The following is a 26,106-nucleotide window of genomic DNA, read 5'->3' as shown; positions in this document are numbered from 1 at the left end:
AGTTTTAGTATTTATTATACATATTACATCTGACTAGAAATGAAACAACTTCTAATGACTATAAATTTATTCTTCAATAAGTTATATATGTGTTATTTACACGAGATCTGACGAAGCGAACGCCCCGCCGGCCTTGAGCCCGAGGCCGGTCAGATGAGGCGCTCGCTGAGCCAGATTCAGGAATCGGGGGGTGGAGGCGGCGGCGGCGGCGGGGCGGGCGGGGCCAGCGCGGGCTCCGTGCTGCGGCGTCGCACCTTGGCGCGCTTCTTCAGCATCGTGGCCTGCGGGCAGCGCGCCACTGAGACGGGCCGGCGTCACGGGCCCGCCGGGGGGCCCGCGCCCGACCCTCGCTTGCTCTTCTTTAGCATGGTCGCCTGCCGGTCACACAGCCGTGAGGCACTCGCTACACGCTCTCTATGCTAGCACACGTTCAGCCAGAACGTTACCCCGGACGAACCCCATTTACTAACCGCGAAGCCAATTTATACCGAGCCGAGCCTGCGCGTTTTCACTGAGCGAACATTCAACGATCAAAGCGAGTTATTCGGCGCCGACACGGGGCTGTGACCAGCGACGACAACCGTACTCTGAGACTTCTCTACACTCCAACCTCATTCAGAAATACATATTGCGTTAGATTAAGTGTTTTTTCGTCCTTTTTATTATGGATGAGTGGAGATTAACGTCTCAGAATACAGTTGTAACGCACATAATACGTATCTTACACACACATTTCAAGGATCAGATACGATACTATGTGCTCGATACAAACAAAACAATTATTTTAGGATGAGGTGTAACTAATAGGCCGCGTGTGGGCGCGGTGCTCTAATGTTTATGAATGTTATGTTACTGTAAGCAGATATTTAAAAGCAATTTTTACAATTAAATTTATATAAATGCGGTCAGCTTATATCACAAAATTACGCCAAAAAAGACATGAACATCATGGTGCCTTTGTTCCATAGAAACTTATTTGAATTGGATGGGTAAAAAAGTAATTGAAGATTAAGCGGCAAGTTTTATAGCGTATCAAAGCTCCAATTAGTTCAGTCGTAAGTGTAAGACGTCCGTACAGAACTAATTTTGTTACAGTAACTTAACAATATCGTAAGCGTTTCGTAGCTGCGTCTCGACAGTGAAAACGCGGGCGCAGTGTGCTCGTGCAATTTGGCTTTTGGGTCCATAACGTGTTTCATCAAAACAACCCACATGCAGACCGTTAAATACAACGAATTTAAATGTCTGCTATTCATCATTCTGGATTCTTAGATGGTATGCTCAAATTAGGTTATGGTTTAAATTTTAATTTAATTACAATTACAAGAAATTCAGTTACATATGTTGAATTATGTTGCGTCGAAATTTGAGCATTATATGTATTTACCTAAGTGAATATAATAAAGACTTAATAACTCAAGCAAGCATGCATTTGCGAGTGACATCAACTCAATATTTCGCTTGATTATTAAAAGAAATAACTAATGTATGATAAAAAATGTAATCAGTGTCGCATCTCTGATAATTTTGTATCTGCCAAGTGCTGTTAACATTAGACCCACCTCGGACACTAGGCAACAAAAAAGCAGTAGGCGTGACTCGACTCGTGCGTCGCAATTGCATTTGTGTGGAAATGATCCAGCGTGGACCGTGGCATTAGCACGACGCACTACACACGTATTTGTATAGATCAATACAGTCAGTTGATATAGTTTTCTCTATGTATTCTATTCGAAAGATATATGCTTCGATTTAGTTCTAAATATGGCTTTACTAAATTATTATGATAATTATTTAACCGTATTATTCGAGCTAAGTGCTCTGAAATCATTTCAATACAGTTTTATATTGCGTTAGAGCAGTGTTACCTATTTTGTGGGGGGCCAAGTCCCCCCCCCCCTCTATATAACATACATAAATTTGAATATTAACAATTAAAATGTCCACTGAAGAAATTTAAATGACAGGTTAAGGTTAAAGAAGAAATTGTTTGAAATTGACAATGAAAAACGTCTAGTCCATTTTTGAATTGCCCCTCTTTACAATCAAATTGCCCCCCTATGGGGAGGGGGAACCACTTTGGGAAACGGTGTGTTAGAGCGTCACGCATACTGTCATCTTTATAGAGTAAACTAGAGCCGTTGAAATTTGAATATTTAAACGTTTTGAATTTATGTTGTGTGTTTAATCAAAACGTAAAATAAAAATTGATCGTGCAGGGTAGGTATAACGCGTTAGGCAGCGTCGAAAGGTTTTATCACATGACATTTACCTTGAGTGCGGATTTTAGTACGACGACCTCGCTCGGTGCAGCCACCCATGGCTCCCCATCAACTTGTACGGGGATCTCGCTTTTGAGATTGATCTTTATGTGTCCGCCCTGAGAGATTTGAGAATAAACGACGGTTACGTAATTTAAACGAGAACGCAAAGATATTCGAGTTAAAGAAGTTGTTAGTTTGACAATTATGAAATGAAAGATACTCGTGGGCACAGTTTGATATATGATATGATGGCGAGGTAAAAACAAACAACTGTCGAATGTATTATTAATAATAATAACTACTAGTTACGACAGGACTTCCAAATTGTGTTGTGTTTGTTAAGTCCCCAGAAAATTAAAATAAGAACTAGTGGAATGTAAAAAGCGCGTGAACTGTTTTAATTAAATTCACGGTTTATTCAACTTTTGATAATTTTACGGGCGATTTTTCGTGTATTTTCAAATACCTGTGCAATTCGCATTGCGCCCCTCAGACCGGACTGTATTTGGCCAAGGTGAACTACTCCCGTGACGCCTACCACCTCCAACATGCCGTCCCAATGGTTGGGCTTGTTGAACTGGTCATCCTTCTCCGGACCCCACGGGTTCGCACCCGAGCCCCAACTGAAAACACATCTTTGTAAGCCCGAGACATTCAATGGGACTAAATTTAAGCAAATTTTCGGATCCAAAATTATTATTTTGGGCTTTATTTTCAAAGTTTATTAGGGTTTAAACTGAATTTAAAACATTATTTAAAATACGTAAAATTAACTGTTAGTAAATTAATTCTTGACAATCTCACTTAATGCTTCTTACCTAAGAATGTTTAGGATGATGATTCCCTCGACAGCGGGCAGCTCAACAGGTTTACCGTCCACCTCTAGCTTTACAGCCTTGTGAAGATCTTTGCACATCTTGCGACCCACCATCTTACGAAGACCCATCTTAACATACACACCCTTATTGCGTAACCTATATTTGAACATAGTATTATTAGAATAATGTTCGATTGTCAACTGAAACATTTAAATATAACCACCTACCTGCTATTGAATTTATTTGGATTTTCCTCCCTCGCGTTATGGAAGTCTAGACAGAGGTCGGCGTCGATCCCGATGCCAAAGTAATTGTTCATGACCAGGATTTGCGAGTTGTCCTCGCTCTGGGAACCTAGCCCGACACAGGTGAACACTGCATTTCGTTAGTATTTCGCTTAAATAGTGCGTATTGGGAAATATGCTAATTACAGAGTGCTATAACCATCTAAGAGGAACTATTCTACTGGTCACGACGTTATCTACCTTTGTGTTATAATGCTGTATTGTCAACGTGATTAAACAAATTAATATCCATAAATTGAGCAATAAATCCTATAGAAGAAAATTTATTAATACTATAATAATAATAATGTAAAGAAATAATTATATTTTTGTACATTATTGATTATCTATGGTGTGGTCGTTTAATTTGTTTGTTAGTCTGTGGAAAGACGCAAGATTTGGACTGTCATTTAAAATTTAATTCGAAGTTTTCTTTGCTTGATAATTTTGTATGATTGTGATTTCACATTAATTTGTATGAATTAATGTGAAATTGTTTTCATGTAAAAAAACAAAGTGTAAATGTTATTTCTTTAAATAAATATTCAGCAACACATTTGAGTTATATATATGTATATGTGTATGTATTATAATATCTATTAAGTACTGCATAGCTTTTATTTCTGTGGACAGACAAAACCATTCGATTTGTGAGTGCAAATGATACGTAAGCAGATTTAATGCAATTTATGACCCCCCCCCCTTCCTCTTGTCAGCAAAAGCAAATAATTACTATTGACGTAATCACCAAATAAGAAAATCAAAGACCTTTCCCTGATAAAAATACGTGTCAATTCATACAAAAAATTATAATTTTACGTTTGTGTAAATTTAAATATTATTTAAAACATTTTCATCAATTAATTGTAATTTCTTTATTGTTATATGGTACTTAAAGTATTTTTTATAATTAGTAATAGGTATTTGTTCTGTGATAAAAAATTGTTTGTCATTATTGTCAAATTCATAGCAAAAATATTAAGCTTTTTTAAGTTATCTATTATCAATTTAGGTTATTTTAAATTTTTAGTTTTCTGGAACTCCAAAATTATTGTCTCAGGCTGTGAAATGTAATAATTAAGGGGAATGGCCGGAGATTGGAATGTGGGTGATACATACCAGGTATGGTCTGTTTGGAGAGGTCCTTTGGTTCATCCTGCTTGTCCTCTGGATGAAAGACGACTGTCCAGCGATCGAGCCGTATCTCCTCAGCGTCAATCACGTCACGCAACAAGGACATGGGATCTTCACAACCGGTGTAACCGGAGCCCCAACGAAGGACACGCGCGAGGTCATTGCCTGGAGAAGGTTTAAATAGCAATTTTTTGCATATGGATAAGAGATTGTAGCAAATGTAAATAAATAAGTGTTTTACGTAATCCTGGAAGATGGGTATGTAGATGGAAGATGAAACGATGGTTGTCAATTGTGATTGGTGAAAGCATCTGTGTTTGAAATGATATAAAACAAAATGTTTTACTTTAAGTGTGTTAATTGTTAATGGCGGATGCTTCAATGAGGTCAAACGACGGATGGGCATACCAATAACGGCGATGGAAAAGATGCGAAAATATGGAGAAACAGGAATATAACAAAAGCCACGAAGACAAGGCTCGTGAGGACCCTTATATTCCCCATATTTCTATAAGCGGCTGTAAATAGACGCTATAGAAGTTCTGTACAAACGTCTCGATACTTCAAGAACTCGGTATTAAGCAGCGTCTGTTCTCAACAGTACAATCTCCTTACATTCTTCAGATACGTATCGGCGGCGTTGTGATCAGTCCATAGAACGCCTTGTCGTCCAAGGAAAGGTGAAAAGCACTAGACCGCGCGGAAGGTCACCTACGCGTTGGTCTGACCATATCAAGTCTGCCGTAGGAGGTTCACTCATGAGTGCAGGATGACCTCTAATAGGACAACGATGGCGAAACGTCGTGAAGCGCATCACATCTGCCCCATTTAATACCACTACTATGTAGCTAACAAGACCACTATGGCAAGATTGTTCCGGATAAGAAGAAAGATAATAGGAGTAACATCTCCAACATTTTGTCTTTTGTTTTTCATTCTTCTGTCATTACTTAAACAATAATGATTATAACGTTAGTAAAAGTATGTTAAGGAATTATAACTTTGAGAGGTTTCTTGCGGCTGCATCTGAATGTAATATTTGCCTATTTGTATTTTTTTAATAAAGAAATAAATGACTAACGACAGTTTTTTTGCCAGTTCTTGTCGTTTGAGTTAAATTGAACTGGCAGTAAATGTAAATTTAGAAACATATATTTTTAGTGACGTTCACAAGTGTATATACACTATAATATTATATTACCTACATAAATTTGTTGAAGACATAGTTCAGTTACCTGTTCCGAGGGGCACGATCGCGCAAGGTGGGTTGGAACATTGTGAGTCTTGCCCCACGTTATCCAAACACTGCAGCACCCATCCAATAGTACCGTCTCCGCCGCACACCAGTATCTTATAATTAGGAATATGACGGAATACGTACAGCCTGCAAAAAATGTTTCGACAAAAAATAAAACATGTTCTTCATAAATACACTTTTCTATCAACAATAGCGTACTTGAAAAGGATTTTGATTTACCAATCGCTTATATTAGACAATTAAGCAATTAATGCATTAAATAGATTAGCTAGTTTGTGTTCGAAACTCAGACAAAAACTTTAAACAAGGGTTCGACGACGAGGGAACTTTCCGAGCGGCTTGATGATGAGCGGCGAAGCCAAGGGGGCTTTGCGTCGAGACGTGTATTACCATGGATTGTTCAGATTAGTTGCTCGGATTGCAGCTGAGGTTGATCAACGGACGTCAAGGCAGAATGTGTTATGAAATCACCTCGACGTCCGTAGTTCCACCACTATGTGGAACCAGCTGCTCTCTGAAGTATTTCCCTACCAATTCGATTTCGGGTCGTTCAAGAAAAAGTCGGCTACTTACTTGAGAGCCTTCTAAGAAAGTCAGTGTCCATGGGCGGCTGTATCACTTTCATGAATATTACAAATCACTATTAAATGAACCATGTCTTACCCAGGTAACGGACCACCGTTTTCTAAATCGAAGACTTGATACGGGTTGAGGAGTTTCCGAAAGGAGGAGATGAGTTCCAGGCCCTGGCACCCACCGGACTTCACGTTCACGAACACTAGGAGAGGCTTCACCCCCGCCGGGACCATGGAAGGTTCGATGCTCGGTAGCAGCATCACTGTATTGTCGCATTTTATTAATTCTGGATACTAAAAAATCTACCAAACAGCATTGTGGGCGACCCTCAACACTGGCTGGACATCAATCGACTTCATTGTATGACAGATGGTACATGATTTGTATGTACGATTAAGGTAAACTTCGTGAGTAATATTATTATTATTATGTATAATATTCATTAAAGGCTGAACATTCTATAAAAGGCTTGTGATATTTTATTTTAAATATCAATTAGTAATCGTAACTTGTAACTAAAGAAATAATATTTTATAAATCGTTAATAATAATTAAGTGCCATCCCTGTTATAAACCCTACAGGAAAAAGCTTTTTGTATCCAACTCCAAAGAGTTACACCAGTAACTATGATGATGGAATATTAAATAATTCTACTAGGTATTCACAAATAACTTTAATAATAATATAATATACCTATACATATTCTTTAAACCAGTGCTTCCCAACCATTGTACCATGCCTCTTCTTAGCCTTTCTAGTCTTATTTTTATTATTAAAAAAATTATTCTTCAATTAAGAAATTTAAATGATAGGAAGAAATCAATAGAGAATTGTTAACCAGTTGCAATCTTCAAAACATATTGTAAAACTGAAATTCAAATTCCAAACAATTTTAATAAATATTTTTCTATTAAACAATTATATTAATTTTGGTAAGATCCTTGCGCTTGATGCTGCACAGAGATTTTATATTAGGTTCCAATTTGGTGGTCTCCCCCCTCAACAATCAAATTGCCTCCATGTCTGGCGTGGATGCTGTAAACAATACTGCTGCAAAGCGAAAATCTTTTGGCGTACCTAATAAATGCTTATCTTCATATTTGGCCTCTCTGAGCGCGTAGAGGGCGCGAACGGCCTTACTAGCGTCCTCATACGTGATCACCATCGACCCGTACTCGTAGTAAATCGGACCGATTGATGTGAACTTATTATCTGGACAAGCGAAATTTGTTGTTATTCAATGTAGCTAGAGTTGATTTTTCTGTGCAGATGTCTAATGAGGTATTTTGTATGCAAGATATAAAATCTCCCTTCTTTAGAAACAGAAAGCCATTGACATATTTGATTCAATGAGATTTATTTTTATATTGATATTAGTATTGTTCTTATATAAAAGTATTTTGCAATTTTTCAATTAGTAATTTGATCATGTTCCCTTTGGAGTAGACTCTTGGGCCTTAGGGTTTTAGTGCACAGGCGCTAATTAAAGGTTTAAGTTGGCTCCGGGTAGATAGTACCGGTGACACAAGAGCTGGTGCTTTCCTCAAGAAATAACCATCGCAATACGAAGAATTGCTTCCAATCTTAAAGGTAACTCTTCAACACGGGGCAAGCTGTACATTTGTTTTAATTTTCAATTTATCAATTTTTAATAATGTTTTTTTTAGATATTGTATAAATACTGTTTATTTTTATTGTAAATAAACAACAATTTATTAGTAATTTCCTGTAGTATTTGAGTACAAACATACTGCTCATTCGTACAACTCATTTTCGTCAAAAATATTGTTGTGGACTCACCTGCACCTAAAAATTCTACAAGTATAGTCTCGTAATTTCGTTCCGAGAGGCCAGGAGGTAAGGAAGCAACAAATAAAGCTAAGGTCGGCCCGTGCGGATCTCGACGCGGTTGTAAATAAAACCGCGCCAGCTCCATTCGCCGGACCGAATCGCGCGCCAGGCGTACTAGAATCCGCCATGGCCGCTCGTCTTCTTCTAACACACGTTCCGATACTATAAAAACAAGTTGTATTAGGAATTAATGCAGGCTTCAGATTCCATTTATAATAATCTCTTCGGGCTAGCTTGTAGACTTATAAAACAATGACAATAATTGTTGATACCTTGCAGTACGAGTTTAAAGTTTGGCGTGTTTTCAAGAGCCTTAATTTTCCCGAAATAAGAGAGACATAAGTTCTTTTCACAACACTGACTCTATACTTCCCATATTTGTGTTTATATATATATATATATATATATAATTATTTATTTCTGTAAAAGGGTGCAGGAGACTAACCTATTGTTAAGAGATACCACCGCCCATAAACACTTACATTTCCAGAGGGCTTGCAAGTGTATTGCCTGCTTCTATAGAATTGGTACGCTCTTCTCTTCAAGATTATGTAGATCTTACAAGACTAATTGATTACACAACTGGCACACATATTATATAAATCTTCTTGTTCTATTGTCATACCTCCTCGATCCAGTAGAATCTCAGAGCAGCGGTAGTCCTGCGTGGCAGAGGAGGGGTCCAGGCCGAACCGTTCTAAGGCGGAGGCCATTAGGTCAGCAACAGACTCATCCCCCGTACACGCTACAGTCACGAACGTGTCACCAGCACCCGCTATTCGACCCGGGTACACTCGCACTTCTCCACCACCAGTTTCTGGCTCTCTGTATAAAGTATGATATAATACTTAATAAAGCCTTTGTAGTGGAAATTACTATTGTTTTAGATATACAATCAAATAAATAACCGGACGTGTCCTATAATTAAAACATTTAACCATTTCTCTACTTACTTAAACCGTAAGAATACAGCGGGACGCTTGTTCGGCAGCCGCGTGACGCGAGCTAACGGCGTTGGGTCTTTGAGGGGCGGCTCGTCCCCTGCCAGAGCATCTGTCAGTTCGAACTGGTCTGGATCCCGGGCCACGTGGAAAGCTCTTAGGGCCGCAGCTACGAGCTCCCGTTCGTTCCAATTCCTCCCGACCACGACTGGACGGTACAAGCGACGTGACCACGCCGCTTCACCGTCGTATACCTTCACTACCTCTGTTGGGTGATTTATGTGTTTTAAGAACTATGCACTTTCATCCTAAACATTTAGTCAATTTAATTCCTGTTGACAGTTCTTTGAAAATCCATTTTGTTATTTCGCGTATGTGTAATAATAATAATAACTTCTTCTATTTCCATTTCCTTAATTGTTGTTAGTAGTATTGTCAGGATTTACTTAAAGCGATATGTTAGTAGTAAAATGATATATAGGGTGTGGACTCCTCTTATGTGAAAAATGTATTATTATCATGACGGATTCTTTTATGAAATGCTTGCACCGAATAGTATCCTCAGAAATATAGAAGCAAGAATCGTATTCTCGGAAATTCTTATTTTTACTTTATTGGATCGGTCGACAAAATAAGACCTGATAAGATATTTTGGGGAAGTACTCTACCTTCATCTCTATCGTCTGGCGTTCGATCTCTATGTTGTTTGTGGTCAGGTTTGTGCTCCTGATCCGCAGGTGCGCCTGTAGATCCTCCACCGGACCCTGACCGGCCCTCGCAGCCTGAACTGAACTCCTCACTGACGCTGCGAGCTGGAAAATCCACAACATTGCTTACGCCCCCCATTCGACCCCGTATACACTAAATTTAACTTCAACTACTATTCCTTATAACCATGTAACTGGTTACTAATAATCTCTATTTATTCTACTTATATACAGAATGGAAACGTTTCTCCTCGTTAAGACGTAACACAAAACTTCATTGTATTTTAAACTAAGTAGAAATGTCTCCAATCTTTATTTATATTAATCACTCTTGGTTAAAATTGCGTTTAATCTAATTGTTAGTTAATTCGTCTTATTTATGAAATTTTAGGTAACAGAAAACTTTAAGTATTGCCAGTTTTACTGTCACTTTAAAAACTAGCAATACTTTTAACACTCGCAACACTGACATAATTATAGCAACACTGATGTGTGTATGTACCTTCTTAGATGGGATACCAGGTACCCGACTCGTTCGCGCCTCTCCTCGATTAATAAAAAAATCAAACTACTTTCAGAAATGTAGATAGGTATGACAGAGGTATTTGAATTTACTGAATATGAAAATCGTGAAATGATGTTTTTATTGACAAGTGTTTTTTTTAATGTTACAGGGGACAAACGGGCAAGAGGCTCACCTGATGTTAAGTGATACCGCCGCCCATAGACACTGCAAGAGGGCTTGCAAGTGCGTTGTCGACCTTTAAAGAATTGGTGCGTTCTTGAAGGACCCTAAAGTCGTTTTAGTTTGGAAATACTTTAATGGACAGCTACATATTGGTGATGAGCGGCATAAATTGCCTTAAGAAACGCTCATTTATGGAACGACGGACGTCGAGGTGTTACGTGTAGAATTTTGTATTCTGTCTCGACATCCGATGAAAGTCAGCAGGTACCCGAATAAAATTTGAAGAATTTAATTTTTTTTTAATTGTGATGGGGGAATAAAGTTAGACTTCTTGATGTATCCATTGTATTAACAATTATGAAGTTGAATGATGTATTTCAACGATATCGAAATGTTGAGTACTGTGGTTGATTATGGTCATGTAGTGTAAAGCATTGCATATGCAAGAAATATAGCGAAAGGCATGCATAAGCTTATTTGTCATGACCTGAACCTTCAATTGTAGTACGTTAATATTGCATGTTTGTTTTTAAATGTTAACTCCTTTATTTAAAATGAATCCAGGCATAATATATAACTTATTAGGATTATTTGTTTGATTTATGAAAATGTCTAAATTGATACTCTACACTTTGTTATCGTATTGTTATTATATTGATACAGTTTATTTTGGGTATATTGAAGATCAGAAAGCACAGAGCAGACGTAAGAATATACAGGCATACCTCTAGAGTAGGGGGGCGAAGCGCCATGATGCGGCGTGCAGGATGCAGGCAGCAGCCTCCGCGCCAGGGTGACCAACCGCGGCGTCCATCTTCGCCGCCGCGCTGCCCCAAACACAACCTCACCTCACGCTCTAACCCCGCCCATGTGCAGAGACCGAAACCGCGCGTGCGCGGGGACTAACACCGCACAAGAGTGGGACCAAAACCGCACATGAGCGGGACAAAACCGCACATGAGCGGGACCAAAGCGATCTGCGAAAGATACTTACGGCAACCGAAGTCCCGCTGCGAGGGTGGAGGCCGCACGTGGACGCCTATGATCGCCTCCATGGGCACCTCCGTTCGCGGGATGGAGACCGCTGACGGAGGCAGGAAGATCGGTTGTAATGTTCCAAAGTTGCATTCTTCTGGTATTAGTGCACGGCAGCCTGCGTGACACTGTACAATTTTCCGAAGTGTGAAGTTCTTACTAATTAATCTATAATTCTCAGCCGATGCAATACCAGCATATTTCTTTCTTTCAACAAACTCATGACAGAAATAATATTATGTACAAGAAATGTGTGTATTAGCCATTTTTAGTTTGAAATTTTATAATAATAATTTAATATGTAACTGTAGACACTGCTACAGACATTGAGATTTCGTAATTACAGAGCTACTCACAGTACTGCCGCACCATTCGCAGCGGTAGCCGGTGAGGCATTCGGCTGACCAGCAAGCCCTTCGACACGCCGAACACTTGGAGTTTGCAGGCAGATTGCCTTCTCTCCAGTGATGGAAATGCCGGGGCTCGCTGCCCGCGCAGTATGTTGCGTTCTCTTTGCAGTCTGCCGCTGCGAAGTCCACACATTCTCCGTGGACGTAGTATTCGCATACTAGACATGGAATTCATTTGTTAAAAAAGCAATTTATTAGAACCATCAACATTTTTAGCGTTGTACGTAATTTTTGATAACACAGATGGGATTAACACAGCGAATCCTTTCAAAACTAGAATAGGTATAACTAAGAACTGTCTGTAGCCAATTACATTTCAATATCTAGCCTCAAATACACCTTATAATTAGAAAATCAATACTTAATCCATTTTTCTGTGGTTATGGTGAAGAGGGCGTGATACCTTTGGAATAAAATTAAGAATACTTTTATTGTGAAAAGGCGCTGCACATGATTACAAAGTAAATTTATTTATTAATATTAAAAAAATACTTACTCATACAATGTAAAGCTGGTAGTTCGTCAAGTCGTTTCCGACACACCGTGCAGAACTTCCGCTTGTGGTGAGTCGGCTCTGACCAACAGTGAGCCACTGGGTTCTATGAAAAATTAAAAGAGGTTAACCATCAAATAGCTAAGGTGTGACAATTAAAAAAAATAACATTAGGGGATATGGTCGGGGCACATATTAGGAACAAGAAACTGGTGCCCATGGTACGGAAAAGAAAAAGAAGACGTCAATTAAGAAGATGGATAACAAAGCATGGCAGAATGTGCAAAGTGCAGACAGAAGTGGCGGGATTTGGAGGAAGAAAGAGACCTAGGAATAAACAGTGTTATATAGATAATAGATTTGCATTAAAAATTCTTAAGTTAATATGTTTATACACTTTTTGCGTGCTTTTTGCTTTCGACGTTTCGCGTGCTTTACAGGGTGCGTGGTCACGGTGTCACTTATGTAAAATAATTATAAGTTTATATAGCATAGCTTCAATCCGTTAAAAAAGTATTTTCTTTAATCGTGTAAAAGTTATGTTAATAAAAGACAATACTATATATTATGTTATTTGTTTCTCTATAAATGTAACAAAGTGTTAATAAATAAATATTATATTAGACACGGTACCGTCTACGTCATTTTCGGATTAAAACTCCAATTACTTATGGCATTAGTCTATAAATAGGATGAAGATGTAGTGAGTATTATTGATCTATTAAGTTAATTTGACTATGAATTTTGTTTTTAGTGTATTTAAATGTATGTGGATTATATTGCACGTACAAATTATTTAAACACAATATATCATAGACAAGTTTGTTAAGTATCTTGTTGATTCCGTTTCGGTCTGAGCAGTGTTGACGTACAGTGAAAAAACAGGAGACTAATCTGAGACCAAAAAACGGTCACACACAAAAAGTTGATCACCTATTAGAAGAAATTAACAGGAAATAGAAATTTGGGGCCAAAGTTGGCTTTATATTCATATGTCTAAAACGACGACGTTAATTTATAAAACTCAAATTAGTTTTCACCATTGTATATATATACACTTAAATATATCTTCTTCACATAATTTCCCGATTAATTGGTGTTACTGAATTGTACATTTGACAAATCTTTGCTTCTTTTGCCAATTTATGAATTACTAATTTTTAACAGACCGGCAACTTGTGAGCCTTCTGGACATGTGTGTGTCACATAACATCAGATAATCCCCGTTTACCTCCTGTTACATAAAAAAAAACTTAATATAAAATAACTGAAGTTTTAACCTTTATAAGGCTCGGTGCCACTCCACAGCACGGCGTTACCACCTGTCCGACGCATCGCTCGTGCACAATGAAGTTGCACACTGAAAAATAAATAAATTACATCAATTCTAGTAGGTAATACTAAAAACACAGCTGTTATAATTTTTAAGAAATATTTGAATCAAATTACAATAACATATTCGAGAAACACGACCAGTTTTCTGTTTATCGCTGATTTTTCTTCGGTCATTTAGATTAGCAGGAAATGACTTAGAATGCTAAATTCTTAGATATATTTGATGGTTTAGACACACCCTTTTTGTGTATATATATAAGTTAAGAGCTAAATTTAATAAATTTTTGTAAAGAAATAATTTATATGTAATAGATTATTGTTTTATTGACTCACTAATTATCGAAATGAAAGTCGATCAAAGAAAATTTTTTATACAGAATCTGTGGCCCGGAGATTACAAATTACAGTTACATCTCGGGCATAGACAAGATCAGAGACGTACAGGAGGCGGGCTGCGCGTTCCCCTAGATCGATAGCTTCGCGCATGCTCCGCAGCTCTCACAATACCATCTAATCGACATTTATTAGCCTCTCGAAAGTAGCCGTTGCTCGGCAATAAAGGATTTTAAAAGAATAAATAAAAGGATTACCCAATTTCGTTTTACTTGAGAAAAATAAAACAACTTATAAGCCTTTGTTAGTAACTATCTTCATTTAACTATAAGCGATGCGTTGTTGACCAAAATTTTTTTTTAATATTGTTTGTATAAAGAGTTTCTCAATTATATATTCAAAGTTAGTAACATATTATAAAGAAACTCATTCATATGTAGTTATTGAATATAAATGAACAATAGAGTTAAATCATCGTTATTACGTCGAATCATCGTTTCATTTTCGAGAAGACTTCTTTGACAGAATACAGAATATAAATAATAAATAATTTTTTTTCTTCGCTGAATTGAGTACCTCTTATGCTGGCAACATTTCCTCTCTGACTTGCAATGATAAAATGGCGCGCAAGACAAGCGTCATACGGAATAATTTTCATTGTATACTTATTACTATTATATATTATACACTTTATTATATTATATGATCGAGGATTTATACATATATATCGCTTAAATTTCAGTACACTAGAATGTTAATAATAAAAATATTACATTACTACATTATCAACAAAGGCCGTAATTTGTGTTAGACTTGACAATAATGTGCAAAATAAATGTTTTATTGTGAAAATTTTCGCATAATTAAATACAATACAAAATAAAACAAAAACTGATATTTAATATTTTAAATTTTCTTGGAAACAAATTACGATTTTTGGATGTTTTAAAATGAAGTTATATTATGCAATTCATGTACCATTATAAGGAAAATACAATTGATAGTACATTACACAATAGTCATCATAATAATATTTGTGTGTTATTTGTTAAATACATCAATATTGTATGTTGTTGTTCCTTTGTTTTTATTATTCTGTTGAGATAATAAATTTCAATGGTTCTGTGTAAAAAAAGATTATAAAACCAAATAAAAGTAAGTGTTTAGTTAGTTGTTATTTTTTTTCATTCCTCTTTTCTTCCTATCAAGGAAACGAAACAAACAAAACACAAATGACAAAAAAACTCTTTGTGTTGTTGCTATATGTTGTTTATTTTGTATTGTTTTTATTTCGTATTTCCGTTGTTCAATAGTTTCTCAGCCGATAGAGTATTTGTAAATTACTTGAATTTTATAGATGTTTCGGCGAAAGCAATTCCGAAGGCATTTAGTACCAGAATTTGCTTTCCGAGTGATGCATTCCGAGAAATGATTGTTTACATCTATTTAAATCAATTTTAAAGAAGTGCAGTAAGGTATAACTATACCGATAAATGTTTTGAAACTTATTTTACTCGCAATCTAGTTACTTGAGTTTTTTTTGTTTTGATAATGTTACCATGTTTCATTTATATTATTAATTTGAATTATAATTATATCTTAGTTCTTCTTTATATTCTTTTTGTTTTAACGTCTTTTCCATGGAAATCGACTCAGAGTCGAGTACTAAGTGTGAAAAACAGTCACAGTTCGTACTAAGGCTTTCTTGCACGTCAAATATCTGGTTTTAAGAACTGTCAAACCATTTTTCTATATGATGTTTGAAGTATTTGACATGCTCGAGACGACTGAAATATTAATTAGAATATGGATATGAGTCTTTCTTATTAATTAAATGTCTATGAGGGTGTAGATCTCTTCTTATTCACAGTAGGGTTAGTAAAAATAAACTATCATATTTATTTTAATCGCTTTGACAAATGAAATATTATGAACTTACGTTTCTGTGGACACCAAGTAAACCAAGCTCGTCTGCGCAATGATGAACAAAATATCGTGGATACTTGTGATACTAAACTCTCACAGGACATTGTCAATATTAATTCGGTCAAAAACAAAATATCTCCAGCAAATCGCGCTAAAAATAAACGCAACATATAGCAACACTATTTATGTTTCGCGCCCTTTTCACATCCGCCTCAAAACAAATGGCGCTATTTTTGCTTGCATGTCAATAAAGACGAGGTTCTTACGATGAAGGGCACCGGCGACCAAGGAAACGTATTAGCGCTGCTCTGACGTACCCACGTCACGAATCACGATATATTTAAATAGCCTCGGGGCGGGGCCGAGCGAGAAAACTGACGGACGCGCTTGCAGTCCGCGCGGCACCACCTCCTCGATGTTGCCATTTTAAAAAAAATAAAAAAAACACACATCGCCTTGACAAATCCATTCGGTAATAGTATTACAGGTTTATGAGGCACGTAATGGCTGCACCCCTGCCAAAGTAAACAGATGAAAATAGTTTGAGGGCATTAGCCTGTTGATCACCAGCGAAGTTCAATGAAGTGTTATTCCTTTCGAGTATTAGTAGAGCACTACTCTAAACCTGTATACGACATATGTTAAAAGTATTCCCGTTTATTCTATTTAAAAACGTGTCACACGCGTGCACCCAAAGGCAAACAAACACAGACTGCATCACGATCGGGGAGTTGCCCTGCGCAGACGCACAGCCCACAGTACGCCTCACTTCTACGATAAATACGCCTCAGAGTTTCAGCATGATTTAAGATTCACAAAGATTTGTTATTGATTAGCAGAACACGTTTTTGATGGGTTTCAAATAAAACCTTATTTATTCATAAATCAAACAATGTATAAGGTAAAGTTTGTAACTACAAACTTAGCCATTCACGTTTATATATTAAATAACAAAACTTACTTACTTAAGTACTTATAATTAAGTACTTTTTTTAATTTATGTCTAAAAAACAAATAATATATATTCAAAAATAGAATCAATAAAACACAATGCGACTACACTTGAACATCTTAAATTGTCAATATTGAGAATTGTAAAATAATACTTCAAATATAACCTAAAACTGTATTTAGAGTATTTAAATATACGTAAATGTTTAGCTAACAATTTTTGAACATACAATTATATTTCCTAGAACGTATTGAACTTGATGGTGTGAATATACAGCTAATTAAGTCAATGAATCAGCGGCCCTAAATAGCGTGGTTAAATATAGGCCGGAGTTGGCTACACGTGAACGAACTTCCTTATCTAGATGATTTTAGTTTAAATTGTCGTTTTCGGGGCAGCTTAGTTATTCATAAAAAAATCTAGCATTTATTTAATATAATTAGGTTAAAAAAGCTAACGGTTTTATGGAATTAAGAACGATTTCCATCCATTGAATTTCCACAAATTTATTTTTCAAGTAAAGTATGTTAAATTTAAATATCTCTTAAAGAATTTTTAAAATGCAATTTGTATCGCTAATGAAATATTTGCGGTCTGTTTGCTACATACGAAATAATTCGCAAATTAATTAGGTCAACCCGTAGAGCAAATACTCATTTTATCGTTTCAGTAAACAATAATTTTCGTTAAATTTCAAATTGTAAAGAACTACATAAAGACATTTTATAGATAAGCAAATTATTAAAAAAGCCTCAACAGAATCAAAGTCAGAAGCTGTCTTACTACGTTTAAGCTGCCAAATAAAACTGAGCCATTATTTTGAGACATAGCATAGTACAAACAATCCTGATAATTTTCCAGCCGAAAATTGTGAATATTTTTTCGTTGCGAACGTAGCGGCCTTCGGGGTACAGCGGGGAGGGGGCGGGGTGCGCGCGCTAGGTCACCATTGACGTCACGCGGAACATCCAATGGCGGTCCCTTTTGTAAGAAGTTTTGACAACTAGAAGTAGTTTCTATCTCGTTCGGGAATTAGCTTTTAGAATATAAAAAAATATCTTGTTAAGTTATATAATATATTCGTATATATTTTTGATGCAACTGATATTGGTACTGGAATACAAATGAGAAAAATAATTTTCTCATTTAGAAATTATTATGAAGAGCTTTATCGCTAAGAGGTATTTGTAAGATTAAGATTATTTTTTTTTTAAATCTTAGCAATTGGGAGCAGTGTTGTAGTGCATAATGGCATAAGCGTGCGACTTTGATCCCTGAGATCGTAGGTTAGATTTGCACCAAAGGACTTTCTTTCTATGTTCGCATTAAACATTTGCACGAACGGTGAATGAAGAGCTTGTCTTAGACCTAAAATGAGTGACCTTCTATTAGATTAACAAATAAACATGAAACAGATACAGAATCTGAGGCACAGCCTAAGGCTGTAGCGCCACTAACGATTTACCATACCTAGATAGACTGATTATTATTTTAAAATTCTGTAGCATTTTCATTAATCGCATTTTTTTTTCGTATAAATGTTGTTACAAAACATCAGTAAATGTCGATTACTAAAAAAAACATTAATTTAACGATGGAAACATCAAAGTATTGAGACGGATCTATTGAGAAACCTGTAAGCAATGTGAGACTACTTAAAAACAATCGCTTTTAATAGATATTGGAGATTTTTTTAACACTAACATCTAGCTAGAGTAAATTTCAGCGTGAAACTACGCCCTAAGTATGACTCCCGTGTATTAAATGCTATACGTTTTTGACATACTTTAGAGTCGCGATGGTGAATATTTTCTTAAGATTTTTATGAGTGGAGGAATACCCGCTGCTGCAGCTGAAAGGCCACAATTGGCGAGTAAGAAGTGGTTAAGAACAGGGACAACTGGGAGTGTCTCGTTTCGAAGGCCTAAACACATTTTCAGTCAGCGGTATGGTGGTCTTTCACAACCGTAATTCGATCACACCAATCCAGAGTTTGAACAAGAACAGACTACTTGAACACAATATTGTAGATGCTGTAGAACACTTTCTCTAAAAAAGAGCTACGGTTCTACGAATTGTCTACGTAGATCAGCTACGGTACGATGCTACGCAGACCTCGCTACGTTTTGTTCCGATCCGATCTACGAGTAACAAAACTTTCACGTTGACTAGAAAAACTTTGTAGAAACGATTATCCTCCATAATGTGTTATAGATTGCTTGCCTAATACTGTAAAGAGCGTGCATTCATCACCAAGAAACTCCATAAGCAACAAATAACACATTACTGCCGATATTCGATAAATGAACAAAGGCACTGTACATGAAATAATATTTTAGATTTCAAAATTATCTCATATAAGTATTTCTACTGTTCGAGACTATTTAAGATATCTATAAACCTTTTTGAAATTTATTAACTATTTAAACATACAATTTATTTATTTAATAATTAAAATAAATAGCAATAAAATGAAGTAGGTACTGGATACATAATAAACGGAATAATATAAAAAATACTTTGGAATTAAGTTACATTCAGGGATATGGTGAAAAGTATGCGGGTAAAATAGAAATAATTCGTAACAAACATATTTCCTCTTTATAATAGAAAAACAATATATATATGTAAGAGATATTATACCAAGATAGCGTTATAAATCACTGCAAAGCGTTAAGTATCGTATATTTTGTACAATGTTATAAGGAGCGTAAAACACATTTATTTCTGTCTGCGTACAGGAATACTATCTGTTATTTTAGCTTTAAAGTGATATAAATAGACCTATTGTGAATGTGTTTTGACCTATATTTACTGCCAAATACTGGTTCAGTTTGTTTGAAACAAAACTATAAAAATATTGAATTGAGTTGAATTTGTATATAATGGCGGTAACATGTATAATCATTATTCATTATACATTATTAATGTATAAAGATTATTTTATGTAGATTATGTATATTTTAAAACATTCTATAATCTGTCTGTCTAAACTTTTCACTTTTTATAAACAAATATATATAAATATATATGCTTGAACTAACGCGCCACACCCAAGGCGCATAAAATCATTGTTGGGACTTTCCCATGAATTTCCCCATCAATAACTGATATGGCATAAAATAATTAAAAAAAATTAATTATTGTTTTATGTGTGTTTCAGGCCAAACGAAATGTTCTTTATTCTCTTAATTATCTTATGTTAAGAATGTTTTTATTTTTATAGGTTTTGATAAAGTTTTACGACATTTACAAATTACTGTATTTTACAGATTAGAATATTATATTTATTATATTATACATTTGGAATCCTTCTTTATTTATAAGGGTATGACTATTTATTGTTTAAATAATATATAGAAGAAAAAAACAACTTTAAGTCCATAGGTGAATTTGGCATGAAAATGAGTTGGCGGAAGAGAAAATGATTTCAAATGAAAATGTTATTATAGATAATATTAAAATAATAAAATCTGAATTAGGAACATTTAACAGCTTTAGAATATATTATTTAAATGTTTTATTTTATATGTATATTGTATATAAATAATTATTGAATGAATGATATTTAAAAAAAATGTCACATATTATTTCACACCTACAGCGGTGTACCTGTTGAGTCATGTAAGGTATTTAGTAATTATTAAGTAACCTTCAGTAGTAAACAATGAAACAACGTTGTCTAAACGAAGTGTATCTATTAAAGACAAAGACGTACCTAACATTAACAATAATTATCAACGAATAAGTATCAGGGACCAAACTTTTTAAATTGGTCTTAATTTTCTTTTTATTAATTTTTAATTATTACCATCTAGGTTAAGAAAATTGTAAATACTATATATTTTTTTATTATGGTTACTAGTGTAAATTAATATAAAAAAGTCATTTCTATGAAAAAAAATAAAGAATTTTAAATTTTACTTTACATATTTATTAAATTATATTAATATTGTAAATACTGTATATTTGACGTGAAATTAAATATGCCAGAAATGATGGTTACAAATAGGATAAATTTAATAAATTTACTGGCTGAGTTCAGAGTTGCTTGCCACATTGTTAGTTAGAAGATCTACGTATATGTATATATTTTGATTGTTTTATCGTATTAGTAGTAACAGTTAAGATAGAATAATGATGTGGAAATTGCATTTTTTTTATTTTTTTTTTCTCCCATATAACATTTACAACAACAAAAAAGATTACAGTTGAGAAGGTAGGCTAGACTAGTTTCCAAAGTAGGTAAAAACCTGTGATATGTATAACCAGACTTCCATTCACAGCAAAGTCATATTGAGTGGTAACAAAAAGTACATACATATATGGGTAGGGTATAACAAATTTAACGTTTTATGTAAGTTATCCTATTGTATCAAAATCGAATAAATAAAATGTTTAATATAGGTGTCTAATTAAATGAGATAAATTGCCTGACAATACCAAAACAATGGCCACTTGCTGGCATTATACCAAACATTATTTACTACACGTGGTAATATTTTCATAAATTTTTATGAGTCAGTAACGAGGGCCACTTGGGCACTCCCATCAGAGGGGGGCCATTGACGCGCATCTCTCAATGGCATAGGAAGTAGGTCACCATCGTGACGTCAGTCGTGGCCTACATACAGTTCCCGGGCCCGCGTAGATTACTTGTAAGGCTCTAAATATAGAGTGGAAGGATTACAACCTCATTAGTAGATTCTGAAAAGTACTCCCGCTGTTAAGTTTGACAGGAAAGGTTGGTTACAGTTTTTTTTTGCTTGAGCTTAAAGTTCCTAAAGCCATTATTACAAATAAGCAAAGCAAACTTACAAAGAGAAAATATTCGTGTTTTGTTTAATTTAATTATATTTAAATTTACTCACCGATGGCTGATTATATGATTGTTATAATTTATAATGTTAAATTCTATTTGTAAAATATTAATTTAATTGTTTCTATATAATAATTTAAATTTATATAATTTTCAAGAATGTTAACATATATTTATATTTTCAACACACAAATATACAATATTCTTAGTCTAGTAATAGTAGTAATATTAAAAATCATAATATTAAATATTAATTAAAAATTGATAGAAAAGTAATACAAATTCAAAAAGTTTCGTCTCCCTGGTAGTGGACCTTTTAAGCTGGCAGGATTTACTTGCTATTGCGATACTTATTGAAAGGAAAGCACCAGCTCTGGGGTCACGAATACTATCTACCAGGTGCCAAATTAAACCTTTATTTTTTTATATTTGGTTGTTTTAAGAACCGTATAACATCAAAAAGAATTTTTGGGTTAGATTTTAATATTGTTTTTGCTTGACACGAATGTTACCAATTAAATAAAAACTTCTTTAACCGACACAACGACAGTTGATAAGACAAACGTCAAGTTAAGTAAATAATTTAATAAATTCGTAAAATATTTTTAATTAAAATATGTTTAAGTAAAAAAAAGTTTACTTATTATCGTAGATCTTATTTAGGTAAATATGTTTCCCAAACGGCAAAAATTGGATTAATTAAATGAAAGATAAGAATACACGTTGTCACGCCATCCATTTTACTAATTACCTGAATCTCCAGGGATATGAATACGACGTACCACAAATATAACAATTAGTTAGTATAAATAGCTTTAGTAAACTAACTAAATTTAGACTTGAAAGCTATATTTTAAACTCCACAAATGTTGTGTGAACTTCATCAATCATGATTAAAGTCTACATGAAATATATTAAGAGAAACACTTTTTGAACGGATTAAAGCTATGTATTATTATTAAAACTTAAAGTTATTTACATAATTCTAACGGTGACTCACCGTGACCACGCACGCTGAAAAGTACGCGAAACGTCGAAAAAAAATTTAAAATTTAGAATTATGTAATTAACTATAAGTTTTAATAATAATACATAGCTTTAATCCGTTCAAAAAGTGTTTTTCTTAATGTGTAAAAGCTATTTTAACAAAAGACAATACTATGAAATATATTTCTTAGATTTTTCACGTAAAGCATTACAAAAGATAATAATTTATTAATAATAAATATTTTACTAAGCAAAAATAAGTAATAAAAACGTTGCGATCAAATCAAATTAAAATGTATTAAGTCGTCATTAAAAACAGAACAGTTGTTGGTTAATTTTAAAACAGAAAACATTTCCATTTATAACTTGAGTTTGAAAACTTATCGATAGAAGAAAGCGTTACGTCATATCGAGCACAATGCTACCCACAGCGCACACGTTATCAACTCCGCTCTACTTCTCTATTGTCCACGTCTCTTTGTCTATGCCGCTTTGTGTAGTCGTGACGTTGACGTAGGAAGTAGCATAATGAATATTATTGTTAACGTCACACCCACCTGTGTCCGTTGGGGAACAAATGGAAGTGTGAACGTCAGGTTACGTGGCTTTTAAACAACCTACTTGAGTTGTATTTTTAAAAGGGATGAAGCGCTTTGTCTGGAACATTGAACACTTTTATTTTACTTAAATAATAGACAGTTATAATTTCTAAAATTTTACGTAATTTTTAATATTAAAATAACATTAAGATAACCTTCTCTGAGGGTTTTTGGACTAGCAATTACTATATTCCTAAATATATATACACACACAATGTATCAATTGGATATTTGTGTATCGTAACAAAAACATTTTTCTAAGCAAGTAGGTGATTAGCCTTCTGAATCTGTGGTGACACATGACATCGATTTTTTGGATTTGACGGTATGTCTTCTACCAATATTATTCTGTATCGATAGAAAGTTCATTGGTACATAGCCGAGTATCGAACCTACTGCCTCATTGACGAGAGTCACACGCCGAACCCACTAGGGCAACAGTGCTTTAGGGAGTCTGTTAGTCTTGTATAACGATTAATAGAATCCCGAGTATTACCAACGAAATTTAACATTCAAAATTTATTTATTTTTTATATATAAAAATCTTAGAATAAATATTGCTAAGACTATACATTGTATAATCTTAAGATTTTAAATAAAATGTAAGTATAATTTTTTAATGAAATTATGTGACTTAATTGCAAGCACTTACGGCTTGTTGCAGCAACTTGTTGCGTTAAACGTTTGTATTATATATAATATTAAAGTTATACCTGCCAAAGGTAAAGAACTAATATTAGATATTGAAAAACATAATTTGTTCGAAGTTTTTTTTTCAGAACCATTACAACTCTTGCAAATTTTAATTCTAAACGTTCTTTACTGTAAACTAATGATATTTTTCTAAAATAATAGCTAAAACTGAATTTTACTTTCACATTTAGAGTCTTCAAAGACCGCAGGCCGTAGCTAAGTTCTACGAAATCGAGAAATTACGTAGCGGCTCTACGCGCTGCTTGCTAATACATTCAACTTGTATGACCCAAAATATAGAACAGTATAAAAACGATAAAGTTTATAAAATACTGAAGAATAGAAAAAAAAATTCTTTCAATTAAGCATACAAGGAGCAATAAAGCGTTTTCTTGGTTTGGGCTACTGTCTCCTTAGTACATTGTATTGTTACGCAAAACAATGGAAATCAATATTTTTTTGTTCCGTAAAAGATCAATCAAGCAACTTAACTGTCAATTTTATTTAGAATATCACTACGCAGACGCAGTTGCAGGCGTCAACTAAATAATAGTTATACGTGTTTGTTAGCTATGGAAAAGGTAAGATCAACGATTAATTGTCTATTGATTGCGTGTCATTTCATCTGTTATGGTACGAAAATAATTATAGAAGTATTTTAATGCCTTATGGTAGTTTCAAGAGTAACAAAGAGTATTACGGAACAAATTTTGATTAACAACTAAATTTTTTAATCATTTTTGGTGTTTTAAATCATCGTTTATTACACTTATTAAAAACATCCGAAAATCCTATAAAGTACAGACTACCGTGAAAATAAATAAATGTATTTCATTTTGTTATATTACTTTTATAATAATGCTGGCTGCTGGAAAAAAAAACATTTTTATCTAATAAAGAAAATATTCACCGTATGAAGATGTAACTCACGAAGGAACTAATTTAAAATATTTAATCGGCTTGAATAATTAATATAAGATAAATTGTATATACTATATGTATATCAATAGTCTAGAATTGCAATTTCTAAGTTTTGGAGTGAAAAGATAACATTGACATCCTTAATGTCATATTATACTTTTGAGTTAAAGATTATCGTATTGTATTTCAATTAGGTCTGATTTTGTTTTATACATTAATTCTGTTCGAAAAAAAATAAGCGCTCTAATTGTAAATATAAAACTAATTGTCATCATTAAATCTCATGAATTGAAGTTTTAAGTTGAATAGAGATAAACTAAATACAAACTAATCGCAAACGCTTCTTACATCGTATCCATTTTGAAGTGGCGAACACCAATGTTCCGTCATTTCATCAAACGCCATAAAGGGTGTTGGAAATGCGCTTGGAGGTTCAATGCAAATGACAACGGCCGTAAAAGGGCATTTCGCGATTCTGACCTTCATTTTGTAAAAAGTAAATGGTGACTTACCAAACGGAAGGCTACCTAGCGCCGGGCGGGGTGTTACCCCCTCCCCGCGCGCGCTCACCCCGCTTCTCTTGGAAAAAAACCTCATACAAAACAGACCGATCGATATCTCACACTATTCGCCAACATCATCTTTTTCAGCTGGCAATGACTAGAGGGCCTAAGGATCGTAAAGAGAGACAAGTCAGGGTGGTTCAGCGCGTGAGGTCGAAGGTCTCGGCCGCGCACGCTGCTTTAAGACCGTGGGGGGGGCGAAGGTTGTGTCGAGGGTTGGGTTACGCCCGGTTGCATAACTGGTCGTGCTTCGCGCGTATCGACGTATCGGGCGCATGCGCGTACCTTCGCAGCCGTAGCCCTGGCCGATGAGCCCCCATAGCAGATCGGAGCAATGATGGCAGTACGTAGGCTTGTGGAAGGTCTTCTTGGCGAAGGAATGGGTGCGTTGTGCGGAAGCGGGCGCGGCCTGCGCCATGGCGGGCGCTCGGGCCGGGCCGAGCGAGCGCTACTCATGCCGCGGCGCCAACGGGCGCGCCGCGCTCCTCGAGCGGCTGTTGCGGCCCACCATCGCGGCG

General features: G+C 35.2%; 1 protein-coding gene across 8 annotated transcripts; it reads right to left on the bottom strand.

Moving 5' to 3' along the window:
* Positions 1-52: 52 nt before the first annotated feature.
* LOC123708270 (diacylglycerol kinase theta) lies at positions 53-26,106 on the bottom strand. Of its 8 annotated transcripts, none has more exons than XM_045658912.1 (19): positions 25,874-26,106; positions 13,741-13,820; positions 12,464-12,566; positions 11,914-12,125; positions 11,517-11,685; positions 11,248-11,349; positions 9,796-9,939; positions 9,140-9,392; positions 8,812-9,011; positions 8,136-8,348; positions 7,413-7,547; positions 6,422-6,596; positions 5,736-5,884; positions 4,486-4,665; positions 3,310-3,457; positions 3,083-3,238; positions 2,731-2,887; positions 2,273-2,380; positions 53-281 (listed from the first exon to the last, which is right to left on the bottom strand). In XM_045658912.1, the coding sequence occupies exons 1-19, from the start codon at positions 26,004-26,006 to the stop codon at positions 177-179; spliced, it is 2,922 nt and encodes a 973-aa protein (XP_045514868.1). In that variant the 5' UTR covers positions 26,007-26,106; the 3' UTR covers positions 53-176. The 8 variants fall into 8 exon arrangements, with proteins under 8 accessions (XP_045514868.1, XP_045514869.1, XP_045514865.1 ...); XM_045658913.1 differs by lacking the exon at positions 25,874-26,106 and adding an exon at positions 16,068-16,747 and having other exon boundaries at positions 53-374; XM_045658909.1 differs by lacking the exon at positions 25,874-26,106 and adding an exon at positions 16,068-16,747.

Source organism: Pieris brassicae, chromosome 4, assembly GCF_905147105.1.
Source record: "Pieris brassicae chromosome 4, ilPieBrab1.1, whole genome shotgun sequence".
NCBI lineage: Eukaryota > Metazoa > Arthropoda > Insecta > Lepidoptera > Pieridae > Pieris > Pieris brassicae.
This window is presented reverse-complemented; position numbering and strand designations above follow the sequence as displayed.